The sequence below is a fragment of the Alosa alosa genome, chromosome 6 (assembly GCF_017589495.1).
Source record: "Alosa alosa isolate M-15738 ecotype Scorff River chromosome 6, AALO_Geno_1.1, whole genome shotgun sequence".
Lineage (NCBI taxonomy): Eukaryota > Metazoa > Chordata > Actinopteri > Clupeiformes > Clupeidae > Alosa > Alosa alosa.
The window spans coordinates 34,173,371-34,200,870 of NC_063194.1; the positions used below are offsets into that span (position 1 = coordinate 34,173,371).

At 47.3% G+C, this 27,500-nt stretch overlaps 1 protein-coding gene across 1 annotated transcript in view; it reads left to right on the plus strand.

Annotated features, from left to right (window-relative positions):
- Positions 1–27,500, plus strand: part of LOC125295943 (SUN domain-containing protein 1-like) — a 56,063-nt gene that overhangs the window by 14,655 nt on the left and 13,908 nt on the right. The window contains exons 3-13 of the mRNA XM_048245524.1: positions 6,816–7,013; positions 8,653–8,882; positions 11,680–11,706; positions 11,964–12,269; positions 12,962–13,102; positions 13,827–13,946; positions 15,222–15,302; positions 16,367–16,474; positions 18,119–18,217; positions 19,873–19,966; positions 23,564–23,622. Of these exons, the coding sequence (XP_048101481.1) occupies positions 6,816–7,013; positions 8,653–8,882; positions 11,680–11,706; positions 11,964–12,269; positions 12,962–13,102; positions 13,827–13,946; positions 15,222–15,302; positions 16,367–16,474; positions 18,119–18,217; positions 19,873–19,966; positions 23,564–23,622 (1,463 nt within the window). The remainder of the gene's footprint in view (positions 1–6,815; positions 7,014–8,652; positions 8,883–11,679; positions 11,707–11,963; positions 12,270–12,961; positions 13,103–13,826; positions 13,947–15,221; positions 15,303–16,366; positions 16,475–18,118; positions 18,218–19,872; positions 19,967–23,563; positions 23,623–27,500) is intronic.

Here is a 27,500-nt window from a genome sequence, read left to right on the forward strand (position 1 = left end):
AGGGGCAGGTGGAGCTGTGTACCAGGCTGTGGTGGGTGTGTGGGTGGGGCGGTCCCTGGGCAGGGGCAGGTGGAGCTGTGTACCAGGCTGTGGTGGGCGGCGTGGGCATCAGAGCGCCAAGGCGGAGGAGAGGTGTTGTGTAAGAGCAGGGTTGGGATTTATGTGTGTGTTTTTTCCTCAGGATTTGGGCTCTGGCCATTCTATTTTAATCTGTGTGTGTCTGCGTCTGTGTGTCTGTGCGTCTGTGTGTGTTTTCCCGCAAGTGTGAGAGACCATCAAGAGATGGGAATCAGGGAATGTGATCTTGGAAGCAGCACAGGAGGCCTAAGCACTTCCCAGTACAGAGCAATTAGAGTGCTCACTGCTCACATATATGGACCCTTTCAATCTGTTCCTAGAGGGTTTCCGCTTGAAATGGTCAAAACCAACGCAGATACTTTGAAATGAAAATGAATCGAACTTTAGTGCAATGTAATTTGTGCCCAAGTTATCATTAGTTCAATGTTAATGGAATGCATAGTTTGTTTATGCACACATTCCTTAGGAATGCATAGTTTGTTTATGCAGCTGGAAGGGTCTACAGAGCTGCATGCCTCTCGCAGCTCATGCTGTAGTATCTCCATGGTGATGGAGGTGGAATACACTCGTCCATGACCATGCTCCTGTGGGGAGAACGTCCCCTCATTCACTAGCCTACATAGTACACTAGGTTGTTTAGTGAATACTGCTGTGGTTATCCGCTAGCACCGTCAGTGTGTGTAGTTGTGCCCCTAGCACTGCCACATGTGTCCGTGTGTGTAGTTGTGTGTGCCACATAAACCGTGTGTGTAGTTGTGCCCCTAGCACTGCCACATGTGTCCGTGTGTGTGGTTATTGCCCCTAGCACTGCCACATGTGTCCGTGTGTGTAGTTGTGCCCCTAGCACTGCCACATGTGTCAGTGTGTAGTTGTGCCCCTAGCACTGCCACATGTGTCCGTGTGTGTAGTTGTGCCCCTAGCACTGCCACATGTGTCCGTGTGTGTAGTTGTGCCCCTAGCACTGCCACATGCCACGGTATGTTAGGTGTGTGTAGTTATTGCCCTAGCACTGCCACATGACGGTATGTTCGTGTGTGTAGTTGTGCCCTAGCACTGCCACATGTGTCGTGTGTGTGACACTGGCATGTGTCGTGTGTAGTTGTGCCCCTAGCACTGCCACATGACGGCATGTTAGGTGTGTGTAGTTGTGCCCCTAGCACTGCCACATGTGTCCGTGTGTGTAGTTGTGCCCCTAGCACTGCCACATGTGTCCGTGTGTGTAGTTGTGCCCCTAGCACTGCCACATGACGGTATGTCCGTGTGTGTAGTTGTGTCCCTAGCACTGCCACATGTGTTCCGTGTGTGTAGTTGTGCCCCAGCACTGCCACATGTGTCCGTGTGTTAGTTGTGCCCTAGCACTGCCACATGATCGTTGTGTGTAGTTGTGCCCCTAGCACTGCCACATGACGGTATGTTCGCGGTGTGTAGTTGTGCCCTAGCACTGCCACATGTGATGTTGTGTGTAGTTGTGCCCCTAGCACTGCCACATGACGGGTGTCGTGTGTGTAGTTGTGCCCCTAGCACTGCCACATGTGTCCGTGTGTGTAGTTGTGCCCCCTAGCACTGCCACATGACGGCATGTCCGTGTGTGTAGTTGTGCTCCCCCCAGCACTGCCCATGTGTCCCGCGGTGTAGTTGTGCCCCTAGCCCTGCCACATGTGTCCGTGTGTGTAGTTGTGCCCCCTAGCACTGCCACATGACGGTATGTCCGCAGGTGAAGTTGTGCCCCCAGCACCGCCACATGACGGTATGTTCGTGTGTAGTTGTGCCCTTAGCACTGCCACATGTGTCCGTGTGTGTAGTTGTGCCCCTAGCACTGCCACATGACGGTATGTCCGTGTGTGTAGTTGTGCCCCTAGCACTGCCACATGACGGTGTGTTCGTGTGTGTAGTTGTGCCCCTAGCACTGCCACATGTGTCCGTGTGTGTAGTTGTGCCCCTAGCACTGCCACATGACGGTATGTTCGTGTGTGTAGTTGTGCCCCTAGCACTGCCACATGTGTCCGTGTGTGTAGTTGTGCCCCTAGCACTGCCACATGACGGTATGTTCGTGTGTGTAGTTGTGCCCCTAGCACTGCCACATGACGGTATGTTCGTGTGTGTAGTTGTGCCCCTAGCACTGCCACATGTGTCCGTGTGTGTAGTTGTGCCCCTAGCACTGCCACATGACGGTATGTTCCGTGTGTGTAGTTGTGCCCCTAGCACTGCCACATGACGGTATGTTCGTGTGTGTAGTTGTGCCCCTAGCACTGCCACATGACGGTATGTTTGTGTTGCAGAGAGCTTTTTCCAGAAACATCCAGGAAAAGTCCTTTTAAAAAGGCAAGGATACTTTTTACTTTATACTAAACTTTATACTATATATTGAGTACATTTTCAGATCCCATACTTTACTACTTTCACCTTAGTAAAGATTAGAGGTATAAATCGTCACTGATCTCCTGATTCGATTCGATTCCTCGATGAATCACAATGCGTCAAATACTTTTTTCAGTCATAGATATTTGACTTGACGGAATGCGTCAAGATACTGTATAACAACCACCTTTCCACCATGTTGCTTTGGCACCTACGTGCAAATTGTGACGAATGACGTCAGGTAAATGAGACCCGGAGAGAATGAGGCTACTGAGAATGTTGTTTTTCATTTGAATGTTTATGCCGCGGCCGGAAAATTAACAAGTGACATCATTGCGTTATAATCGATTACGGTCGGCCACCGCATCGATGCAGCATCGTCCACGTCTGCATCGCGATGCAACGATTATTTGATTAATTTCAACACCTCTAGCAAAGATGATGTGTATTTTGTTTTATGACCTGCATGTCTACTTGACTCTCTGGCAAGGTGCCATGCGTAAGTGCCAAAGGGAAAAGTGAGCTTATGTGTGTGTGTGCGCACGCATGATGTCTTTTGTTAAATTGAGCTTATCTCTGCTTTGTGTGCATTATGTAGCCTTAGGTGTGTGTGTGTGTGTGTGTTTGTATGTGTGTTTGTATGTGTATTTGTATGTGTGTTTGTATGTGTGTTATGTTGCCTTAGGTGTGTGTATGTTATGTAGACTAAGGTGTATGTGCATGTAGCCTATATCTGTCTTATATTCCGTGCTGCAGAGCTCTGTGTAGAGCCCAGTGATCCTCCCGGCTGTGGGCTGCAGTAAACTCCCATTCAGCGCCCCCTGCCTGTGGTGCAGATAGCCGATGGCAGGGAGCGGACGCATGGAGGAAGCAGAGGGGCACAGCATGTGCTGGATGTGTTTGTGTGGTCACTCCTGTGCCCTCCCCAGTGGGTCGTGTTCCTCTGTCCTCACTACACATTCACACACACTGGGGCCGCAGCCAAATATAGTATAGAGTTTACTGTTCTACTCTAGAGGAGGAAGTCAAGCAGAATAGATTTAAGGTGAAGGAGTTCAAATCAGATCATTGTTATGTAGTTCTATGCCAAGTACTGCCAAGTACCTTCCTTAATTCCTTAATTACGTCAATGCAGGGGACAACAAGTGTTGTAGGTGGTGTTGGCGAGAGTGTGTGTGAGAGAGAGAGAGAGAGAGAGACCAGGTGGTGTGGTCCTGGGAAAGCACATAATTGGATCTGGGTGGGATGGTGTATCCTGCTGGCTTACATAGAGGCCAGGAGCGCTGACCGGTCAGAGAAGCGAACTGCAGCTGCACCATACTCTGCACCATACTCTGCACCATACTCTGCACCATACTCTGCACCATACTCTGCACCATCCTCACAATACTCTGCACCATACTCACCATACTCCCCATCCTCACCATACTCTGCACCATACTCACCATCCTCACAATACTCTGCACCATACTCACCATCCTCACAATACTCTGCACCATACTCTGCACCATACTCACCATCCTCACCATACTCTGCACCATACTCTGCACCATACTCACCATACTCCCCATCCTCACCATACTCTGCACCATACTCACCATACTCTGCACCATACTCACCATCCTCACAATACTCTGCACCATACTCACCATACTCACCATACTCTGCACCATACTCACCATACTCACCATACTCTGCACCATACTCACCATACTCTGCACCATACTCACCATACTCTGCAGCTGCACCATACTCACCATCCTCTGCACCATACTCTGCAGCAGTGCTGGACCCCCCACAATGCTGTATGTGCTGCTGAACCCCCACAATGCTGTCTGTGCTGCTGAACCCCCACAATGCTGTCTGTGCTGAACCCCCACAATGCCCCTGGATGGTGTGATGTTGAGGAGCATTTGCAACATTTGTAACTCATCATCACGTCTGTCTACTCAGATGTTGGTGATGATGATGGGTCATCTGTGTTCTGTGTATGTGTGTTCTCTTGTGTTCTGTGTGTGTGTGCATGCATATGTGTGTAGGTGTGTGTGTGTGTGGGCATGCATGCATGTGTGGGCGTGGTTGTGTGTGAGTATGAGAGGGAGAGAGAGAGTGTGTGTGCAGTGCACTTGCTCTTGCAGGCCCTATTCTTCTCAGATGCAACTACAGGCGGTGTTTACCTTGTCCAGGTGAAATGGTTATCATCCGTGCCTGTGGCTGTGTGTATACACTCACTGCGAGTGCTCCTGTGTTTGTCCCTCCCCCTCTCCTCCCTTCCCCTCTCCTCTCCCCCCCCCCTCTCCTCCCCCTCTCCTCTCCTCCTCCCTCTCCCCTCCCCTCTCCTCTCCTCTCCTCCCTCTCCCCTCCCCTCTCCTCTGCCCTGTTTTGCTCTGCAATGCTCTCTGAATCTCTGTGGTGTTTCTGGGCGGCAGGCCATTGACTGACTCACATGCCCTAGTGTGCTAACTGGAGAGACTGTGGATATGCAGTGTGGTAGGAGGAGCGACTCAATATGTAGCCTAGTGAGTTCCCCCCACAGAGCGTAAGTCACAGGAGAGACTGTGGATATGTAGCCTATAGTGAGATTCCTCCTCCAGAGCGTAAGTCACAGGAGAGACTGTGTTGTGTGGATATGTAGCCTATAGTGAGATTCCTCCTCCAGAGCGTAAGTCACAGGAGAGACTGTGGATATATAGCCTATAGTGAGTTTCCTCCTCCAGAGCGTAAGTCACAGGAGAGACTGTGGATATGTAGCCTATAGTATATAAGTATATATACTTTTTTGATCCCGTGAGGGAAATTTGGTCTCTGCATTTTAACCCAATCGGTGAATTAGTGAAACACAAACAGCACACAGTGAGGTGAAGCACACACTAATCCCAGCGCAGTGAGCTGCCTGCTACAACGGCGGCGCTCGGGGAGCAGTGGGGTTAGGTGCCTTGCTCAAGGGCACTTCAGCCGCGGCCCACTGGTCGGGGCTCGAACCGGCAACCCTCCGGCTACAAGTCCAGAGTGCTAACCAGTGGGCTGCGGCTGAAGTGCCCTTGAGCAAGGCACCTAACCCCTCACTGCTCCCCGAGCGCTGCCGCCGTGTAGTGAGTTTCCCCCTCCAGAGCGTAAGTCACAGGAGAGACTGTAGATATGTAGCCTATAGTGAGTTTCCCCTTCCAGAGTGTAAGTGACTGTGGATATGATGTGTAGTGAGATTCTCCCTCCAGTGTAAGGGACAGGAGTGACTGGATATGCTGTGTAGTGAGTGTAAGGGACAGGAATGCTGCCTCTCTGCTCTGGGCTTACTAGTCACAGTCACACACTTATGCAGACACACCCCACATTCTTATCTTGTGGTCATGGCAGAGAAAGTGTTTAATGTGTGTGTCTGTGTGTATGTGGGTGACAGGCAGTGTGTGTCGTTGTAATGACGGTTAATGGTTGGTTATAGTTACCGATGGTTTATGGTTAATAATGTGTGTTGGTGATTTTATGGGTCTTGGTGTAATGATGGCTTAGTGTGGGTGGGTGTTACTGTAATTGTTAGTAGGCTAGTTATGTGTGGGAGTGTGTGTGTGTTTTTGTGGTAGAGATGGTTAGTTTTGTGTGTGTGGGTGTTGTTGTGGTAATAGTGTTGTAGTGTAGTAGTGTGTGTGTGTTGAAGAGGGTGTGTGTATGGATGTTTCTGTAGTGATGGTTAGGAGTGACTCATATCCTGTATTAGGAACAGCAGCTTGGCCTCTCCTCTCCGAGCTGCTGGCTCTGTGTGTGTGTGTGTTTTGCGTGTGTGTGTGTGTGTGTGTTTTCTGGGTTTATTTTGGTGGGCTAGAGAAAGGGAAGTAAGCCAGATCGCATGAGGCTACTACAGGCCGCTCTGAGGGAAGCAGTGAGAGAAAGAGCTGCGTCAGCACTAATCGCCTGGCTCCAAGAGGCTGCTGGCGTGTGTGTGTGTGCGTGAGTGTGTGTGTGCGTGAGTGTGTACACGTGTGTGTGCGTGTGCGTGCGTGTGCACGTGCGTGCGTGTGTGTGTGTGTGTGTGTGCGCGTGTGCACATGTGTGTTTGTGTGAGGGGGGCGTTAACTGCAGAGAGCTGCAAAAGGGCGTCTGAAGGCACCTCTGTGTTGTGTTGTGCTGTGCTGTGCTGTGCTGGGCTGGACTGGGCTGGGCTGTGCTGGGCGTGGAGATTATGGTGGAGAAGGACGCCTCTGCCATTTGCGTGGAATGTCTGATAAGGCACCTCAGAGTGCGGCCATGTGATTTATCACCCTGACCATTCATCCTGACCACATCTTGATCTCTTCTTTCTCATTTTCTCTCTTTGTCTCTCTCTCTACCTCCCCTCCTCTCTCTCTCTCTCTCTCTCTCTCGTTCTTTCTGCCTGCCGGACGCAGCTCCAGTTATTCGTTGGCGGCGTTGGAGTTTGAGCAGGAGCACCACATCGCTCCGGTCTACGACTCGCCCAGGATGTCGCGCAAGAGCCTTCGCCTCCACACCGCCACGGGTCTCTATGGCAACGACGGCCTGGACGAGCAGTCGCACAACCACAGCGTCAGCTACAGCAGCAGCAGCGCCAGCGGATCAACGAGACGGTGAGACACACACACACACACACATACCAATATCCAAACACATGCATGCACATACACACCAACATCCAAATACACACACACACCAAAATTCAAATACACACATATGCAAATACCGCACATAGATATATTCTGTATATCTTTGGTTGAAACAAGACTCACAAAAGCAATAGCAGTTCTTAGAAGAAGTTCTTCAAGAATAACTCGGGATTAGGGATGAACGATTTATTGCATTTGCGATAATATCGTGATATGATGAAATGTGATTTTCAAACTGCAAAGGCTGCGATTTGTAATATGTGACGTCACCAAAACGCATTTATACTTGCGCTTGCCGACGCGCCACCGACTCTTCACACGACCACTGAAGAAGCAAAAAACGTAAAAACAAGAGGACCAGCTAACAGTGTCAAGAAAGGTCTGACCAGTAGAGCTACTTTGGTTAAAAATAAACCTCTTCATTACCTTTAGCTCAAACCTGCCACGTCCCTGGTTCTAGTTCATAATTCCCCTGTGCTGCTACTCTGGCTGGTAACTTCGTTCACTTGTCCAGCTGACGATTAAAACTCCACTAGTGTTTAGGCTGCACTGTGCATTGGGGACTTTGTTTACTGGAGTACAGTGACAGTGGGGGCATTTGCGATATCCAAGGGGGTTGGCGGCGCAAACATTTCATCTCACAGGTAATGATTGATGCATAATGATATCCGCAAGTAGTTGACACAGCTAACCACCAAAAACCCAGCTGTTTTAACATTAGCTTACCAGCTGGCTCTAGGCTACATACATGCTGCTAACTGCTGATAACTTTGCCTGTTTAAAGAGTTTTGTCTCCGCGATTGGCTTTGTTGTGATATGAACAAACTAGTTAACTAAACCTTTAGTTAACACCGAGCTGAACGGTCATTTGGCCGCATTTATTTGCGCTGCAATAATCTAGTTTGTTCTGATTCACGTGCAAGTAGCCTACAGAGGAGAGGAGCGGGTCTGTGTGTGTGTGTGTGTGTGTGTGTGTGTGTGTGTGTGTGAGAGAGAGCACAGGACAAGGAGAAGCCGTGTCAGTGCCACTGCATGTAGACCTAACTGTTAACTAACGAAATAAGATCATATCTACATGAAATAGAAACAAAATAGAAACGTATAAGAATCATTAAATGTTTACAAGGCTGGAAGTTCAACAAATATAGGTCTACTAATGTGATAAAAAATAGTAAAAAAAAACATATTTCATTCATCAATCTTATTCAGTGACCTAATGCCATCATAACATAGGCCTGAGCTCCAGGAAAGAACAGTTTATGTTGAACTTACTGTATCTAATTTTGTGTTGGTCATACTATAGAATAATATATTGCTTGTCTTTGTTGAGTAAGACAGAAGAAGAAGAGCTTAAAAATAATCGCATATCGCATCGTAATCGCAATACTGGTGAGAAAAATCTCAATTAGATTATTTTTCATAATCGTTCACCCCTACTCGGGATCCAGTTGACCTACTACCTCCCACACACACACACACACACACACACACACACACACACACACACACACTACTGCCAGCAATAGTTCACACTTGTTTGTTGTTTGTTCACAGTTTAATGTTAATTCTCTGTGTGTGTGTGCGTGTCCCTTCTCTCTCTCAGAACTGTCCGAAGCCGGAGGCAGCAGCAGCAGCAGCAGCAGTCCTCAGCGGAGCTGCAGACGGACTCCCAGACGCTGACGCTGACGCAGACGCAGACGCCCATACGCAGGACCCTGCGCAGCCACAGCAGCTATGTGCTGGGCCAGGCCCAAACGGACGCCTCGCTCTCGGGGAGCCTCCTCGACGGCGCAAGCCTCAAGGAGCACGCCACCTCCACTCCTAAAGTCTGGGGTCAGTACACACACACACACACAATACCAGGTCCAATACTTGGACTTAAAGACATCAGCAACTTATGGGGGAAATAACTGTAGACACTAAATATGAGCACTTCAGTCAGTACTTAATGTAATAAAGTTAAAGTTGCAGAAAAATCACCTTCAATGAACTTGTTTACGGGAACTGTTCATGTGGCCATATGAGACCATACAAGAAATCAAATGTTTCCTATAGATTTTCTATAGATAACGTTGTCTATAGATACTTTCTCTAGATAGCATTTTGATATTACGATATCATATATTATTATATATCATTTTGCTAATATCAGATACCATGTCTCTTTTGGTGGTCTGTCATTGGACACTACTGTAGCTCTACTTGTGTCCTGGTCTGTCATTGGACACTACTGTAGCTCTACTTGTCTCCTGGTCTGTCATTGGACACTACTGTAGCTCTACTTCTGTTCCTCTCCAACCCATTTCGCAGACGCACCCAAAATGATTAGCTAATGATTAGCTTTCTCTGCACTTCCATATCAGGGCATTGACCTGTATTGGTTTCCATGCTAGAACACGTCTCAGAGCCCGTGCTAGAACACGTCTTAGAGCCCGTGCTAGAACACGTCTCAGAGCCCGTGCTAGAACACGTCTCAGAGCTTTATCTCCGTCAGAGAATTCACAGCTGACTGTCATTGACTCGTGTGGGCGTTAGTGTTGCACGGTGTATCGATACTAAAAAGGTATCACGATGCCTTTACACAAAAAATGATACGATTTCAGACGTTTTTAAAATCGATACTTTATTAAAATAATAAAGTTCTGTGTCTATTGTGAACTGCTCTCACTGCTCCTTGCACGCATCTAGGCAAGTGGGGTGTCAAGCAGGCAGCTCTGAGTGAGTGAGTCGCAGCCAACGTCAACATAGTTCTTTGCCGACAGTTCTAGGCCTTGTGGATAAAACAAAAGGTGCAGTGAAATCTGCAACTATTTCGGATACATCGCGAATAGTGAAGGCAAGCCATCAGGTACACACAGAGGCCCGTTTGTAAAATATGTTTCAAAGTCTTGTAGGCTACGCATGGAACTTGGCTAAACACCTCACAGACATATCCCAACATTTTTAAAGAGTTCAAAGAACGACAGGTTAACGAATATGCTATAGAAAACACTACTACTGGTGGTTAGTGCCAAGTTCTTCTCTTATGTTTTAGTCTAGCCTAAGTGAAATGAGTATGGTTCTCTGGGATAAAGCGAACCTTCCTTCATCAATGAATTTTGACGAGACATAACGAGCTGTAATCATTTTGACGAGACATAACGAGCTGTAATCATAGGGTGCTAACGTGATGAAAGCGCAATGTTCACGCCAGAATAACATTACCATAACTTGTAAACGATCTATTTCATGTTCGGTCAGTACTACTGGTAATATTTGTCATGGCATGTAGACCGCTAATTAAAGCCCACAGCATACCACCAAAGCGTGTTGAGTCCTAATAATAATAGCGGCTTATTGTTACTGTACGTGGTAGCAAATCATGTTATTAAAGAAATAGACGTAATGTAGGAATGCACACAGATGTATTGCAACAGGTAATGGTGTAGGCCTATCTGACGAAGACCTGAGTGGTTGGAACGTCGTACTTGTACACTGGGCGCAAAGAAGACTATCCTCACATTTTCCCCTTTGAAACTGTCAAAGAAATCCCATGAACACGGGAAGGCCTAGGGTAGCCTATACTGTACATCAGATGGCCTAAAGATTAGGCCCCTCTGCATAGCATTCAGTGATTTGCATGCAGTAATATTAACACTGACCTTGATCTTGCCTAGTTTGGCTATTTAAAGCTACTTTATTGCCAAAACACAACACAATGTAAATTAACTATAACAAACAATAAAGGACTTAATCACACAAAGTAGGCCTACTATTTTACTGACTATAAAAAATAATAATTATGTAGGAAGTTTACAAGTTTAGAACCCAAATTGACCTGCACACTACAAAAGTGCCCCGAATTCAACACAAATGACTCCATACACTTGGAGGTATGAGTCCTTTCTTCTCCAGATATCTTAGGATTTAAGCATTAGTATCGTTTTAGTATCGAGCATCATTGATATTTATAATAGGTATCGTATCGAAGTCATAATTTTGGTATCGTGACAACACTAGTGGGCATACAGTACATGCTAGAACATATCTCATTGACTCGTGTGGACGTACAGTACATGCTAGAACAGATCTCAAAGCACGCTTTACGGATACAGCAATGCTAATATGAGCTTTGTCCATCATTGACAATTGGCTTTGGAAAAGTAACTGTGTTTACAATGGCGATATCATAGGACTCAGGTGATTTAGGTGAGTGTTATTGATGAAGATGGCTGATAAAAAAAAAAGAACCTTTTGTAGAGCTGCACAATTCATTATCTATTTCTGTTATGACTTCCAACAATTGCCAAGACAACAACAATCAAGATAAAAGATTACTATGTGTAGGATTATGGAACAGTGAAATAAAATGAGTGCTTAATCTGGGTCTTACATCCCACTGATGGGTCTGACTGTTCCACTGATATTTGGATCATAGAAATATGTGATCTCTGATCTATTAAATCTGGCTATTAGGTTATAACTGAAATATGTGATCTCTGATCTATTAAATCTGGCTATTAGGTTATAACTGAAATATGTGATCTCTGATCTATTAAATCTGGCTATTAGGTTATAACTGTCTCTTGTTCTGTCTCTTTCACTTGCATTCTCTCCCTCTCTCTGTCTGTATCTATTTCCTGGACTATAGGTACAGAACTCGAGGCTGACCTTAAAGGTGAGTTGACTATTTTCCCAATATAATCCACTGTATGAACTAAATTTTATTACTGATATTTCAGTGGCTGTTTATTTGGTAATCTTTAAAACATTTCAAAGAGCTACAGTCACATATTTCAGTTGTTTTGCATTGTCCTGGTAAATACCTACACTTTTAACTGTGGAGAACTCTTGTGTGAACCCCTGTGCTTGTGTGTGCGTGTGTGTGTGTGTGTGTGTGTGTGTGCGTGTGTGCGTCTGTGTGTACACTCACAGCAGGACGCAGTGTTCGGACAGAGCACAGCTCATCATCACGGGTCAACGGCAACGCCAGCGTCACGCACTCGCACACGACCGTCGCCAACGGCTACATCTGCCGCGATTGCTCCCTCCACGGCGAGAACAAAGACGCCCTGACCGCATATTCTTCGTCAGGCACGTCATCATCATCTTCATCATCATCCACTTCTGCTGCCGCGTTGGCCTCAGCAGTGGCCGGTGGTGATGCCGGCCTGCACCGGACCTCCAGCTCCACCACCACCTCCATCTACAGCAGCAAGCGCAGCCAGAAACACCGGACAGGTGAGACCCCTGCCCCAGAACACCACGGAGGAGGAGGCTACCAAAACAGATTAGTGGTTTTGTCCAGCCTAAAACCCAAGATGTGGTCAGACTGTAGACATCCCTCTCTTTGCCCTTTTTAAATGTGAGTGTGTGTAAACATTTCAAATTGTTTGCTTTAAACTGGAAACAGTTATGGTGAGCAACTACACAGTCGCCACTAACATTGGCCTCCGTTTGCCAAATGTGACGCAAATGTGTTTGCCAAATGTGTACGCAAATGTGTTTGCCAAATGTGTACTTAGGTTCAATTGTCCACTGACTGCGTTTCAGCCCTCTAGCCCCGAGGAGACCCAGATCCTGGCCAGAATGGTGACGGGGTCAGAGGTCACCTGAGCTCATTTGATTCAGTTCCCACTCCTGTAACGAGCTGTGGAGAGTCAAAGACTTCTCGAGGGGGAAGTGAATCAGATGAATCAAACAGAATTAAACAGTTTTACTTCAGTGTGTGTGTGTGAACTTTTCAGAATGTGCAGGAGTGAAATGGGAGCTCTTGTTCCGTTTCACATGAACATGCACTGAGCAAAGCATGCATTTGCAGTATGCGTTTGTGTTTCAGCCACTGTGAGAGCAGTGTATGGCATGTGAGTTAAAGCTCTGATGTGATGCGGTGTGTGTGTGTGTGTGCGTGTGTGTGTTCTGGCTCCGCGCAGGTGTGCTGGCGTGTGTCTCGGGCGCGTGTCTCCACCAGAGCAGACGGGCACTGACCTCCGTGTTCACCTTCATCACCCTCCTCTTCCACAGACTGCTGGGCGACTCTAGTGGCCACACGCAGCAGCAGGACTCCAGCAAAGGTAGAGAGGCCCGCGTGCCCGCCGCCAGTGCCCACTCGCTTCTCTTTGGGTGCCGGCTCCATCAGTCTCCCCTCTCTCATGCTCACTGGCCTATCAGCAGGCTGTGGGGCGGGACTTCCTGTCTCCTTTTTCCTCCTCTTACATCCCTCATTCCTCCCATCCTATTGGATGCTGTCTCTTTCATTCTTGCGTCTACTGTTCTCACTGGCCTATCAGCAGGCTGTGGGGCGGGACTTCCTGTGCGCTCTTCTCATACTGTACTGTTTCCGTTCATCTTTTGATTGACAGAACACCTCTGGTTCTTTTCCCCTTAGCTCACACACACTCCGTTTATCTCTCAGCTCTCCTGTCTTTGGGGCTTGAAGGAAGCCTGTGTGCTCCATCTGTCTGTCCATGAACCTTCTCTCCATTTAACTCTGAGTAGGGAGTAGCGTCATGTTCCCACTAGGTACATGTGTATGCCTGTGTGACTGTGTGCCTAAGACTTGATGTCTCCATCCTCTAGTCTCCAGTTCCACTCTTCTCTCTCAATTTGACCATTCCATTCCCTCTTAGCCATCATGCAAAAGTGTGCACGTGTGTTAGATAGATAGATGTGTTTATAAATGGTTGCCTATCTCGGATTGCACGAGTGAATCGGCAGAGTGTTCGTGATTGGTGCTTTTGAGGATAATCCCAATGGCCAGGCTGACTGTGTGAGTGTGTGTGTGTGTTGCGGCCGTAGGTGTGCTGGTGTCCGTATTGGACACATTGTGGGGTGCGGGCGCTGCATTCTGGGAGAGCGTGCGGGTGCTGAAGTGGAGACTACAGCAAAGACTCTTTTACAGGAACCCCCAGCCTAAAGGTACCAGCTGGCCTCCTCCTCCTCCTCCTCCTCTCTCTCCCTCCTCACTCCATCTCCCCAGCCTAAAGGTACCAGCTGGCCTCCTCCTCCTCCTCCTCCTCCTCTCTCTCCCTCCTCACTCCATCTCTCCAGCCTAAAGGTACCAGTTGGCCTCCTCCTCCTCCTCTCTCTCCCTCCTCACTCCATCTCTCCAGCCTAAAGGTACCAGCTGGCCTCCTCCTCCCTCTCTCTCCTCCTCCTCCTCCTCCTCCTCCTCCTCTCTCCCTCCTCCTCCTCCTCCCTCCTCCTCCTCCCTCCTCTCTCTCCCTCCTCCCTCCTCCTCCTCCTCCTCCATCCCCCTCCTTCTCCTCCTCACTCCATCTCTCTCCAGCCTAAAGGTACCAGCTGGCCTCCTCCTCCTCCTCCTCCTCTCTCTCAGTCTCTCCAGCAGTCTTCTCCCTCGTATCATCGTGCGTCTCTAATTGGCGTTGACTCTTTGCCAGGTGTCTGTTTCTCTATGGGAGTCACTCTGTTCTACAACCTATCTACAGTGGCTGTCCAGTCATGGAGCACCAATGCTGTTTGCCTTTCCGCTCTCTCTCTCTCTCTCTCTCTCTAGACAGATCTGCCATCAAGCCTGTCTCTGTCACATCGTCTCCCCTCATTTGCGCTCATTCTCTCTCTCTCTCTCTCTTTCTCTCTCTTTCAAATTCAAATTCAAAATGCTTTATTGGCATGACAATTCGTGAAGAAAGTGTTGCCAAAGCTCAGAACTCATCAAGACTAAATAACAGTCATAAAACAAACATCTGTGACTGCATACACACACACACACACAGACACACACACACACACACAGACACACACACAGACGCACACACACATACGCACACACTTTAGTTTATGAGAAAAAAATAAAACTCTCTCTCTCTCTCTATAAACAGATCTGTCTCTGTCACATCGTCTCATTTGCGCTCATTCTGTCGCTCTCTTTCTCACTCTTGCTCTGTCTCTCATTCTCTCTCTCTCTTGCTCTCTCTCTTTCTGTGTCTGTTTGTTTTCCATCAACTCGTGGCTCACACAGGTCATGGTAGTGTGTGGTGTGTGTGTGTGTGGTCTTGTATGCAAAAGGGCTCCACTGAGGTGACAGGTAAATGACCTGTACCTCTCTCCTCCGTCTCTCTCATGTTTGTCGTCCTCCGCGTATGGAGGTAGAAGGTTGTTTAGCAGAATAGCAGATATGACGTGTCTGTGTCTGGGTCTGTGTGTGTTTGTGTGTGTGTGTGTGTGTTGCAGCTCACTCCAGTTACTGTGGCAGCATGAACGTGAAGGACCTAGTGACGGGTGACGGACATCTCAACCTAAATGGATCTCTGTGTGAGTGTCACAGACACACACACACACACACACTGCCTTTTTCACACTTTGACCCCTAGTCTTCCACTCTATGGTTTTTGCCTGGTGTGTTCCTGGCCTCAGGGTTTGCTCCAGGGTGTGTGTGTGTGTGTGTGCCCTCTGATGCTGATGGGTCAGTGCACTGGGGCTCTGGGAGCTTAGCGTCCGCGCCAGGCCACTCGGCCGACTGCGTGAGAAAAAGCTGCACCACACACACACACACCTCAATAGCAGGAGCCGGACCTGACAGGCTGACAACTGGCTACACACACACACACACACACACACACACACACACACACACACACACACACACACACCTCAATAGCAGGAGCTGGACCTGACAGGCTGCCGAGTCCCATAACAGCCAGAGCTGTTGTCCACAGGGTTAAGCCCCTCCACACACTCTCTCACACACACACACACACACTCTCTCACACACACACACACACACACACACACAGAGGGGAGGTCAAGGGCCGACGGGTTGACGTTGGTGACAGGGCCGTGACAAACGAGCATGCAAGAGAAGGAGCAGAACGAGCGACAGGCCGACCGACCGCAGAGAACAATGAGATCCAGGAGAAAGCAGCACGCCTCAGCAATGAGAACACACCGAGGGGGGAGGGGGAGAGTCTCACTCACACACACACTCACACACTCACACACTCACACACTCACACACACACACTCTCACACACACACACACACTCACACACACACACACACACACACACACACACACACACACACACACACACACACACACACGGGCAGATGGGCAGACAAAAGCAGTGTTGTTTTCCTTGATGGTGCATGTCCAGTCATGTCTTATTTGCATAAGCTCCCCTTCCCCATCTCTGCGTCTGCCCCGCATATGAAGTTCTACTGCGCTGGATCAGTTCCATCCCCCACACTGTTTTACATTCATTTGCTTTCTCATTCTATTCAGCCTTGGTTCATGAAGACTTTGTGTTTTGTTTTTGTTTGTGTTTTTGTTGTGTTCTGTGTGTTGTCCGTGTGTGTGTGTGTGGCGCTGTCTGTAGGTGACGACTGTAAAGGGAGCCAACACCTGGAGTCTCACACACTCCACACACACTCCTCACGACGCAGAGGCCTGCTGGGGGCACTGCTGGCCCTCCTGACTTACACAGGTTGCACATGCTCTCCCCCACCACACACACACACACACACACACGTACACACGTACACACACACACATACAGATACAAACATATACACTCCCACACATGCAGGCACATACATACACACACACACGCACACACACACACACACACACACATACAGATACAAGCACGCACACACACACACACACATACAGATACAAGTACACACACACACACACACACACACACACACACGTACACACACACACATACAGATACAAACATATACACTCCCACACATGCAGGCACATACATACACACACACACACACACACACGCACACACACACACACACGCATACAGATACAAGCACGCACACACACACACACACGCATACAGATACAAACATATACACTCCCACACACGCAGGCACATACACGCAGGCACATACACACACACACGCACACACACACACGCAGGCACATACACACACACACGTACACACACACACGCATACAGATAAAAAAATATACACTCCCACACACGCAGGCACACACACACACACACACACACACACACACACACACGTACACACACACACGCATACAGATAAAAAAATATACACTCCCACACACGCAGGCACACACACAAACACACACACACACACACACACACGTACACACATATGCACACACACGCATACAGATACAAACATACACACACACGCATGCACACACACACACACATACACACGCATACAGATAAAAAAATATACACTCCCACACACGCAGGCACACACACAAACACACACACACACACACACGTACACACATATGCACACACACACACTTGCATACAGATACAAACACGCTCACACATACACACTCCCACACACACACGTACACACATATGCACACACGCATGCATACAGATACAAACACATACACCCTCCACACACACACATGTGCACTCACAAGATACAGAAACAAACACACACACACTCACACACACACACATTTGAAGACTTGCCGTCCCTGCGTGCCTAACACACCTCTAACTGGTTCAGCACTTTTCTCCAGATCCTAACATTCTTAGCAGTAGCGCAGACCTCTATAAACTACATTCTGACTAACATTCTGGTCTAACAAACATTTTTTCCCTTTTCCTATCTAACATATTTTCTTTGAAATTTTAACTCACATTTTATCGCTTTCTTGTCTTTCTTTTCTCTGCTGAGATGACTCCGGTCCCCCTTTGTCCAGATTAATATTTTGCTGTAATCCAGCTAACTCCTCTAGTTTAACTCATTTCCTTTGTCCAGATTAATATTTTGCTGTAATCCAGCTAACTCCTCTAGTTTAACTCATTTCCTTTGTCCAGATTAATATTTTGCTGTAATCCAGCTAACTCCTCTAGTTTAACTCATTTCATTCTAACGTGTTCATTTAGTTTTATTCACTGCACATGTACTCCTGTGGTCAACTACACTGAAGTGAAACCCTATGGTTAAGGTTCTCTTCATGGCTTTTGGTTAATGATGTCCATTAATGCTATAACTTCATTGAAATCAGTATCATAGGTAGAGAAACATGGCAGTGAGTGATGTGGTGGAGGGGCATTCTGTGAGCTGGTAGCTGATTGGCTGTGTCTGTCCCGGTGGGTGTGGTCCAGGTGCAGGTGTGCTGCAGGTGTGTCGTGCCATCGCCTCCATCGGAGCCAACGTCACCAGGAAGCTGCTGGCGCTGCTATGGCTTGTCCTCTTAGCTCCAGGTCAGCATTCAATACACACACACACACACACACACACACACACACACACACACACACACACACATTTAATCAACAAAACACAACAAACACACACACATTCACACACACACACACACACACACACACACACACACACACACACACACACGTTCACACTATTAATCAACAAAACACACTCGCACTCAATACACACACACACACACACACACACACACACACACACACACACACACACACGTTTACACTATTAATTAACAAACACACTCACATTCAACACACACACACACACACACACACACACACGTTTACACTATTAATCAACAGACACACTCACATTCAATGCATACATACACACACACATACCGTCTTACATTCTTACTCAATACACAGACACACACACACATTCTTACACTCTTACTCAATATACACCCTTGCACTCAATACACACTCAGTCTCTTTCACTCGCAGTCGATACAGACACACCCATTAAACCCACCCACCCTGTCTGTCTCTCTAGCTCTCTGTGTAGAGACATTTTCCTTTTGTTCTGTCTGTCTTTGTTCTGTCTGTCTATCCTAATGTCTCTCCATCCTCTCTCTCTCTCTCTCTCTCTCTCTTTCTTCTTCTTGTTTCTCTCTCTTTTTCCCCAATGTCTCGCTCACTCCTGCTTTTGACCCTGTATACTGTGATGATCTTGACTCGGCACCTTAGTGAACTCAGTCTCACACACACAAGGCCCTTAACTCTTGCTTTTGCGCCAGCAGCAGAAATTCCAAACTGCACACAAAACATTGCATCTGTTTATGAGAAGATTGTTGTCATTGCTCAACGGCAGACGCTGACAGATTTAGCTCTTAATTATGCTGGGTTTTTGCATTTGTACTGCCAGTATTCTGGAGCTCATCTGTCTCTGGCTTTAGCCGTACTGAACTCCAGCTCTTAGTCTCTGTCTCATGCTCATCTTAGTCTCGCGTCTCTGTCTCATGCTCATCTCATGCTCATCTTAGTCTCGCGTCTCTGTCTCATGCTCATCTCATGCTCATCTTAGTCTCACGTCTGTCTCATGCTCATCTCATGCTCATCTTAGTCTCACGTCTGTCTCATGCTCATCTCATGCTCATTTTAGTCTCACGTCTCTGTCTCATGCTCATCTCATGCTCATCTTAGTCTCGCGTCTCTGTCTCATGCTCATCTCATGCTCATCTTAGTCTCGCGTCTCTGTCTCATGCTCATCTCATGCTCATCTTAGTCTCACGTCTCTGGCTCATGCTGGAACACACACTACAGGATAATAAAAGTTTATCGCTAATTTTGCCTTTTTTGTTTCTTCCCTGTGTGTGTGTGTGTGTTTGTCTGGGGTGGGTGTGTGTGTGTGTGTTTGTCTGGGGGGTGTGTGTGTGTGTGTGTTTGTCTGGTGTGTGTGTGTGTGTGTGTGTGTGTGTTTGTCTTTGGGGGTGTGTGTGTGTGTTTGTGTGTGGGTGTGTGTGTGTGTGTGTGTGTCTGAGGGTGTGTGTGTGTGTTGTTTGTCTGGGGTGTGTGTGTGTGTGTGTGTGTGTGTTTTGTCTGGAGGGTGTGTGTGTGTGTTTGTCTGGTGTGTGTGTGTTTGTCTGGTGTGTGTGTGTTTGTCTGGGGTGTGTGTGTGTGTGTGTGTGTAGGGAAAGCTGCGAAGGCGGCGTTCTGGTGGCTGGGGGCGGCATGGTACCAGTTTATCACACTCATGTCCCTGCTCAACGTCTTCTTCCTGACCAGGTGAGAAAATCACTGCAAAAAAACCTTCTCACAGTGTACACACACACACACACACACACACACACACACACACACACATGCACAGACACACACACACACACACACACACACACACACACACACACACACACCCACACACACCCACACCATAACCTTCCATTCCAGTACACATGCTGGGGCAGCCATGGCCTACTGGTTAGCGCTTCGGACTTGTAACCGGAGGGTTGCCGGTTAGAACCCCGACCAGTAGGCACGGCTGAAGTGCCCTTGAGCAAGGCACCTAACCCCTCACTGCTCCCCGAGCGCCGCTGTTGTTGCAGGCAGCTCACTGCGCCGGGATTAGTGTGTGCTTCACCTCACTGTGTGTTCACTGTGTGCTGAGTGTGTTTCACTACTTCACGGATTGGGATAAATGCAGAGACCAAATTTCCCTCACAGGATCAAAAGAGTATATACTCCTGTACACTATATGCTGCTGCTACGCACACCTCACCGTGCCTCACAGGATCAAAAGAGTATATACTCCTGTACACTATATGCTGCTACGCACACCTCACCGCGCCTCACAGGATCAAAAGAGTATATACTCCTGTACACTATATGCTGCTTCGCGACACTCACCGTGCCTCACAGGATCAAAAGAGTATATACTCCTGTACACTATATGCTGCTGCTACGCACACCTCACCGTGCCTCACAGGATCAAAAGAGTATATACTCCTGTACACTATATGCTGCTGCTGTGCACACCTCACCGTGCCTCACAGGATCAAAGAGTATATGCTCCTGTACACTATATGCTGCTGCAACGCGACACCTCACCGTGCCTCTCACAGGATCAAAAGAGTATATACTCCTGTACACTATATGCTGCTGCTGTGCACACCTCACCGTGCCTCACAGGATCAAAAGAGTATATACTCCTGTACACTATATGCTGCTACGCACACCTCACCGCGCCTCACAGGATCAAAAGAGTATATACTCCTGTACACTATATGCTGCTACGCACACCTCACCGTGCCTCACAGGATCAAAAGAGTATATACTCCTGTACACTATATGCTGCTGCTACGCACACCTCACCGTGCCTCACAGGATCAAAAGAGTATATACTCCTGTACACTATATGCTGCTGCTGTGCACACCTCACCGTGCCTCACAGGATCAAAAGAGTATATACTCCTGTACACTATATGCTACGCACACCTCACCGTGCCTCACAGGATCAAAAGAGTATATACTCCTGTACACTATATGCTGCTACGCACACCTCACCGTGCCTCACAGGAGCAAAAGAGTATGTACTCCTGTACACTATGTGCTACGCACACCTCACCGTGCCTCACAGGATCAAAAGAGTATGTACTCCTGTACACTATGTGCTACGCACACCTCACCGTGCCTCACAGGATCAAAAGAGTATGTACTCCTGTACACTATATGCTACGCACACCTCACCGTGCCTCACAGGATCAAAAGAGTATGTACCCTGTACACTATATGCCTGCGACACCTCACCGCGCCTCACAGGATCAAAGAGTATGTACTCCTGTACACTATATGCTGCGCACACCTCACCGTGCCTCACAGGATCAAAAGAGTATATACTCCTGTACACTATATGCTGCTGCTACGCACACCTCACCGTGCCTCACAGGATCAAAAGAGTATGTACTCCTGTACACTATATGCTGCTGCTACGCACACCTCACCGTGCCTCACAGGATCAAAAGAGTATGTACTCCTGTACACTCGGGCAGTTCAGCCTGAAGCGTTCTACATACTCGCCGCACCCGACCGGTAGCGCAACAATGTGACGTCAAAATTGCGTCATGTCCTCTGTTGCGAGAGAAATTTCAGCCTCACGCAGGCAGGTCGTGCACCGGAGATTTTTTTTCAGATGCGCGCGACAAGCAGGATGAGCTTGAAGCCAAGATCAGGGAGCATGCGTGCCTCTATACAGACATCAACCACATTCAGGCATGTCATATAGCCTAGCCCACATCTTAAATAAACATGTTTGAATAGTCAGTTTGAGAAGAGAGGGAAATTAACCTGGCTAGGTTACCAGCGAGAGTTCGTGATTTTTAAATAGTCTGCTGGATAAGTTAATGAAGCTACCAGAGAGAGGGAATTAAGATGAAAGACCCAAGACCCAGGGACCCATGCCAATAATCCAGCAGGATAGGATATCTAAGACCTGAAAAAAATCTCTTTCCACCTCAGGAAATTACACAAACTCATTTCTCAGCACCAGCCAGCTAGCTTACTTGCTAAAATTTCGATCGGGATGAATAAAGTATCTATCTATCTATCTATCTATCTAGCCAGCTAGCTAGCTAGCTGCACACACCTTGGAAACTAGATGGTAATGATTGTAGTTGTGAATAGAAGCAACCGAAGTCTGAAGTATCATCACAGAGGGTAGTTTTTATGGTAATGAGGCCAATGAATATTGCAACTAGTGTCGTGACCACCACGCGCGAGTATAAATGGTTACGGCGCTCCCGTGACGTCACATTGTCACGCTACCGGTCGGGAGTGGCGAGTATGTGGGACGCTTTACCCTGCTCTAAAGCCGTGCCCTGGGCAGTTCAGGCTAGTCCTTACCCTGCTCTAAAGCCGTGCCCTGGGCAGTTCAGGCTAGTCCTTACCCTGCTCTAAAGCCGTGCCCTGGGCAGTTCAGGCTAGTCCTTACCCTACTCTAAAGCCGTGCCCTGGGCAGTTCAGGCTAGTCCTTACCCTACTCTAAAGCCGTGCCCTGGGCAGTTCAGTTCTAGTCCGTACCCTGCTCTAAAGCCGTGCCCTGGGCAGTTCAGGCTAGTCCTTACCCTACTCTAAAGCCGTGCCCTGGGCAGTTCAGTTCTAGTCCGTACCCTGCTCTAAAGCCGTGCCCTGGGCAGTTCAGGCTAGTCCTTGCCCTACTCTAAAGCCGTGCCTTGCTCTGGCTCGTCACATCACAAGGCCAGTCACACACACACTGTGTGATTAAAGCATGCGAGAGACAAAATCAGGATCTGCCAGTTATGCCTCATGTCTTACAGAGATTGAATTTGCCGTCCATTATTAGCAGTCACTGACCTTTTATTACTGGAGCCGAGTGGGGAGACACACACACACACACCTACACACACACACACACTAATGTCCTTTTATTACTGGAGCCGAGTGAGGAGACACACACACACACACACACAGACCTACACACACACCTAAACACACACACACACACACACCTAAACACACACACACACTGTCCTTTTATTACTGGAGCCGAGTGGGGAGATGTGGTGTGGTGTGAGAGGGGGTGTTTATAGAGGAGGCACGCCATGACTGGACATGCAGTGCTCTCATGTACTTGACCTGCCTCTAAAGGTCTATTAAAGAATCAGAACACACACACACACACACACACACACACACACACACTAATGTCCATTAACCTAGGGTTAACCCTAAGACCTAAGACTGTCCAACGTCGCCTTAGATTTGCGGATACTCCTAGGCTCACTCACTCACACACACACACACACACACACACACACACACACACACACACACACACACGGTTTTTGATGTGTTTGTGTTTCTCAGGTGCCTGCCCAAACTTTGGAAGCTCTTGCCGTTTCTGCTGGCCTTCCTGCTACTTCTGGGTGAGTGTCTGTGTGTGACCAACATAACCTAGTTAGCACACACACACACACACACACGCACGCACACACACACACCCATACACTTCTACTCCCCAAAGAAGTATAAAGGCAGAACCAGCACGTCTAACCAGCACATGCATCCTGAGTGATAATGTTCTTCTGGGATTGACATCTGATTGGGCTCACTCTCTCAGTGCTGACACGCTGACACACACACACACGCGCGCGCACACGCACACACACATACACACACATATACACACACACACACACACAGTGTGCAGTGGGCAGACTGAGTGACACATCTACAGTTCTCAGAGGAGATGAGCTGGCTTCTCATTCTGTCCCACAGCATTCTCTCAGTCTAGGTGGTATGTCTCTCTCTCTCTCTCTCTCTCTTTCTATTTCTCTCTCTCTCTCTTTCTATTTCTCTCTCTCTCTCTCTCACACACACTTTCTTTCATTCTCTTTCTCTCTCTCACACATACTTCACACTTACTTATCTGCATGACTTTGCCTCCACTCTTGGGGCCGAGTGCAAGCTCTTGTGTTGGCCTGTAAAATGCCGCACACAAAGGAACATCATCCCAACCACACACACACACACACACACACACACACAAACTCAAAACAGAACGCATGGCATATTTTTCATAAATAAATAAAAAAAAATGTGCATTTAGCTCTTTTTTAATGCTTTGTTGTCATTCTTCTTTTGCTCATCTTCTCTCTTTCCACATCCAACCCTCCCTCTTCCTCTCTCTCTGTCTCTCTCTCTCTCTCTGTCTCTCTCTCTCTGTGCTCTCTGTGCGCATGGTTGCTGTGAGTGGGCGGAGTCAGTGGTGAGTGGATGGTGGTTTGGACGCAGTACCGCGAACGAGTGTTCTGTTTAAATCTCTATTTCTGACTTTATTTATTTTTCCTTTCTTTCTATCTATTACTTTCTGCTAGAGTACTAAAGATTTTTGCTTGGTTTAGTTTTCTGACAATAAACAGGGGCTTTTCCCCTAAAGCGACTGCCTCCAGTCTTGTGCTGGAATCATGGCAGAGATTTTTGGTCAACTAACTCGGCGTCATGCTGTTCAAAATAGCATCGGCAGCCAGTGTTGAGGATTGTAGTTTGGCTGCCGGAGAAATTGTTGGTCATGAGAATATCGTATCAGCATCTCGCATGAACAACGCGATTGTGCTTTTCTTAAAGTCAGTTGAGTTTATCAGCTGACGGAGAATGGCGTGGTGATAGATGGCGTTTTTACCTCTGTTGCCCCTCTTTCTACGCCTTCCAAGAAAGTCATATCGTCTAATGTTCCCCCCATTCATTTCGGATGAGATTCTAGGACAAACACTGTCGCGCTATGGCAAAGTGGTCTCAACAATTAAGAAAATTCCGATTGCGAGTAAATCCCCGTTGTTGAAACATATATTGTCCTTCAGGCGTCTCGTGTACATGATCCTTAAGAATAACAATGATGAATTGGACTTGACAATGAATGTGACTGTGGATAACTTTAATTATGCGATTTATGCAACAACTAGCGTTATGAAATGTTTTGGTTGCGGACAATCGGGGCATCTCGTGCGCACGTGTCCTGATAAAAAGGATGACACGAATAATAGTGGAAAAAGTGAAAAATAGCATCTAGGGGTGATGTGGCAGAGGGAGCGTCTAAAGAGACCAACGAGCCTAATGTTAACATTGGTGCAAATACTGAGGAGGAGGCTGCTGCTTCTGCTAGTGGGCCGGAGAGCCAAACTCCTGATATAACTTTAAATTCATTCCAAGTGCATGGGGAAAATCACGATGTTAGATCGGCTGATGGGGAGGATCTTTCCACACTTTTGGGGGAGACTATCACTAATTCTCAGAACTGTCAGGGGAGCAATGATGATGCCATTAATGGGGAGGAGGTTTCCGTCGCTATAGAAGACATGGAAACCTCCGTGTTGGAGGAGGACGATAATGTGTTTAAAGTACCGTCAAATAAAGGAAAAAGAAAGCGCGTTAAAAAGAACAAAGGGGGACGCGCTCATATAGAATTGACTGATAATGAGAGTGAAAGTGAATTATAGAGTGGAGGATATAAAGAAATTCCTTAAGGATACAAAACATTCTAGGAAGGTCTGGGTAGACAATTTTTTTCCTGACATTGAACAGGTTATGAGCAAATCACAAGCATTTATGCGTGATGGTAGCATCACTGATCAAGAGGATTTTCGTCTAAAAAAGATTCTCACAAAACTCAATGTTCTACTGAATGCCAAAGATGACAAATGTTAAAAACCCTTTCCACTTGTGTCCTAGAATGGCTGATTGCATAGGTCCATTTTTATTTTTTTATTTTTTCTTTATAATGATGGGTGAATTTCGTGTTGCTTCTTTAAATGTAAATGGCGCAAGAGAAAAAATTAAGAGGCTCTCTGTTTTTGAAACAATCAGACAGAATAAGTTTGATGTTCTCTTTATGCAAGAAACGCACAGTGATGCGTCTAATGCAGCTGCTTGGGCTCAGGAGTTTGATGGTCTGTCCATACTTAGTCATGGTACTTCTAATAGTGGTGGGGTTGCAGTTCTGTTTTCTAAGTCCTTTATTCCCATCACTTTTGATGTTGAAGAAGTTATAGAGGGAAGACTTTTAAAGGTCAGAGCCCAGTTTGTGTGTATTTGCATTTATGCTCCTACACTGGCAACAGAAAGAATGCTGTTTTTAAATACTATTGGAAATGTTATAAAAAATGGCTGTTTAGAGGATATTCTTATCCTTGGAGGAGATTTCAATTGTACTGCACAAAATATTGACAGAAATCATGTTGAGCCGCACATGCCCTCTCGTAGACGGCTTGTAGAGATTATGAAGTCCAATGATCTTAGTGATCAGGCGACTGACAAGGCTTTTCTTGGTGACCTACCTAAGGTATCTGAAGAGGCAAACACAGCCCTTGGAAGGGTGTTGACCCTAGAGGAGCTGGAGAGAGCCCTCCACAGTATGGAGAGTGGCAAAGCACCTGGGGTGGATGGCCTGCCAGTAGACTTTTATAAGTCCTTTTGGCCAGAGTTGGGCACAGATGTGCTTGCTGTTCTGAGAGACAGCATCACCAGAGGGGTGCTGCCACTAAGCTGCCGTAGAGCAGTGCTCACTTTATTGCCAAAAAAGGGAGACCTGACAGATATAAGGTCCTGGAGGCCGGTGTCAGTCCTCTGCTCTGAATACAAACTGCTGTCTAAAGTTTTAGCAAATAGACTGGAGGAGGTTTTGGAGCAGGTAATCCACCCTGACCAGACCTACTGTGTGCCAGGCAGATTGATTCATAACAATGTTTCCTTCATTAGAGATTGGCAGCTTACGCTGATGATGTGGCTGTCCTTGTTAATGGCCAGAGAGATGTTGACACACTTTTAAAAATTTGCAATGAATTTAAGGTTGTTTCTTCAGCAAAGGTAAATTGGTCAAAAAGCATAGCCTTGCTGGTTGGGAGTTGGGTGATTGGTGAACCTTGTCTGCCTGATGGCTTAGTTTGGAATAGGGGTGGGTTTAAATTAACCTGACCCTCGCCAGATGAATTTCGTTCCGCTTAGCTCCGCCACAGGTTTAAATACCTGGGTGTTTTCTTAGGTGGTGATGTTTTTATTCAAAAGAATTTTGAGGGGGTAATTGAAAAAGTTAAAGGTCGTCTAGAGAAATGGACATTTCTTTTCAGTATTACTTCATACAGGGGGCGTGTTCTTATTATTAACAACCTGGTTGCATCCTCTCTTTGGCATCGGCTGGCTTGTGTGGACCCTCCTTCAAACATGCTACCGAAGATTCAGTCAGTCCTGGTTGATTTTTTCTGGGATAATCTACACTGGGTACCTCAGAGTGTTTTATATCTGCCTAAGT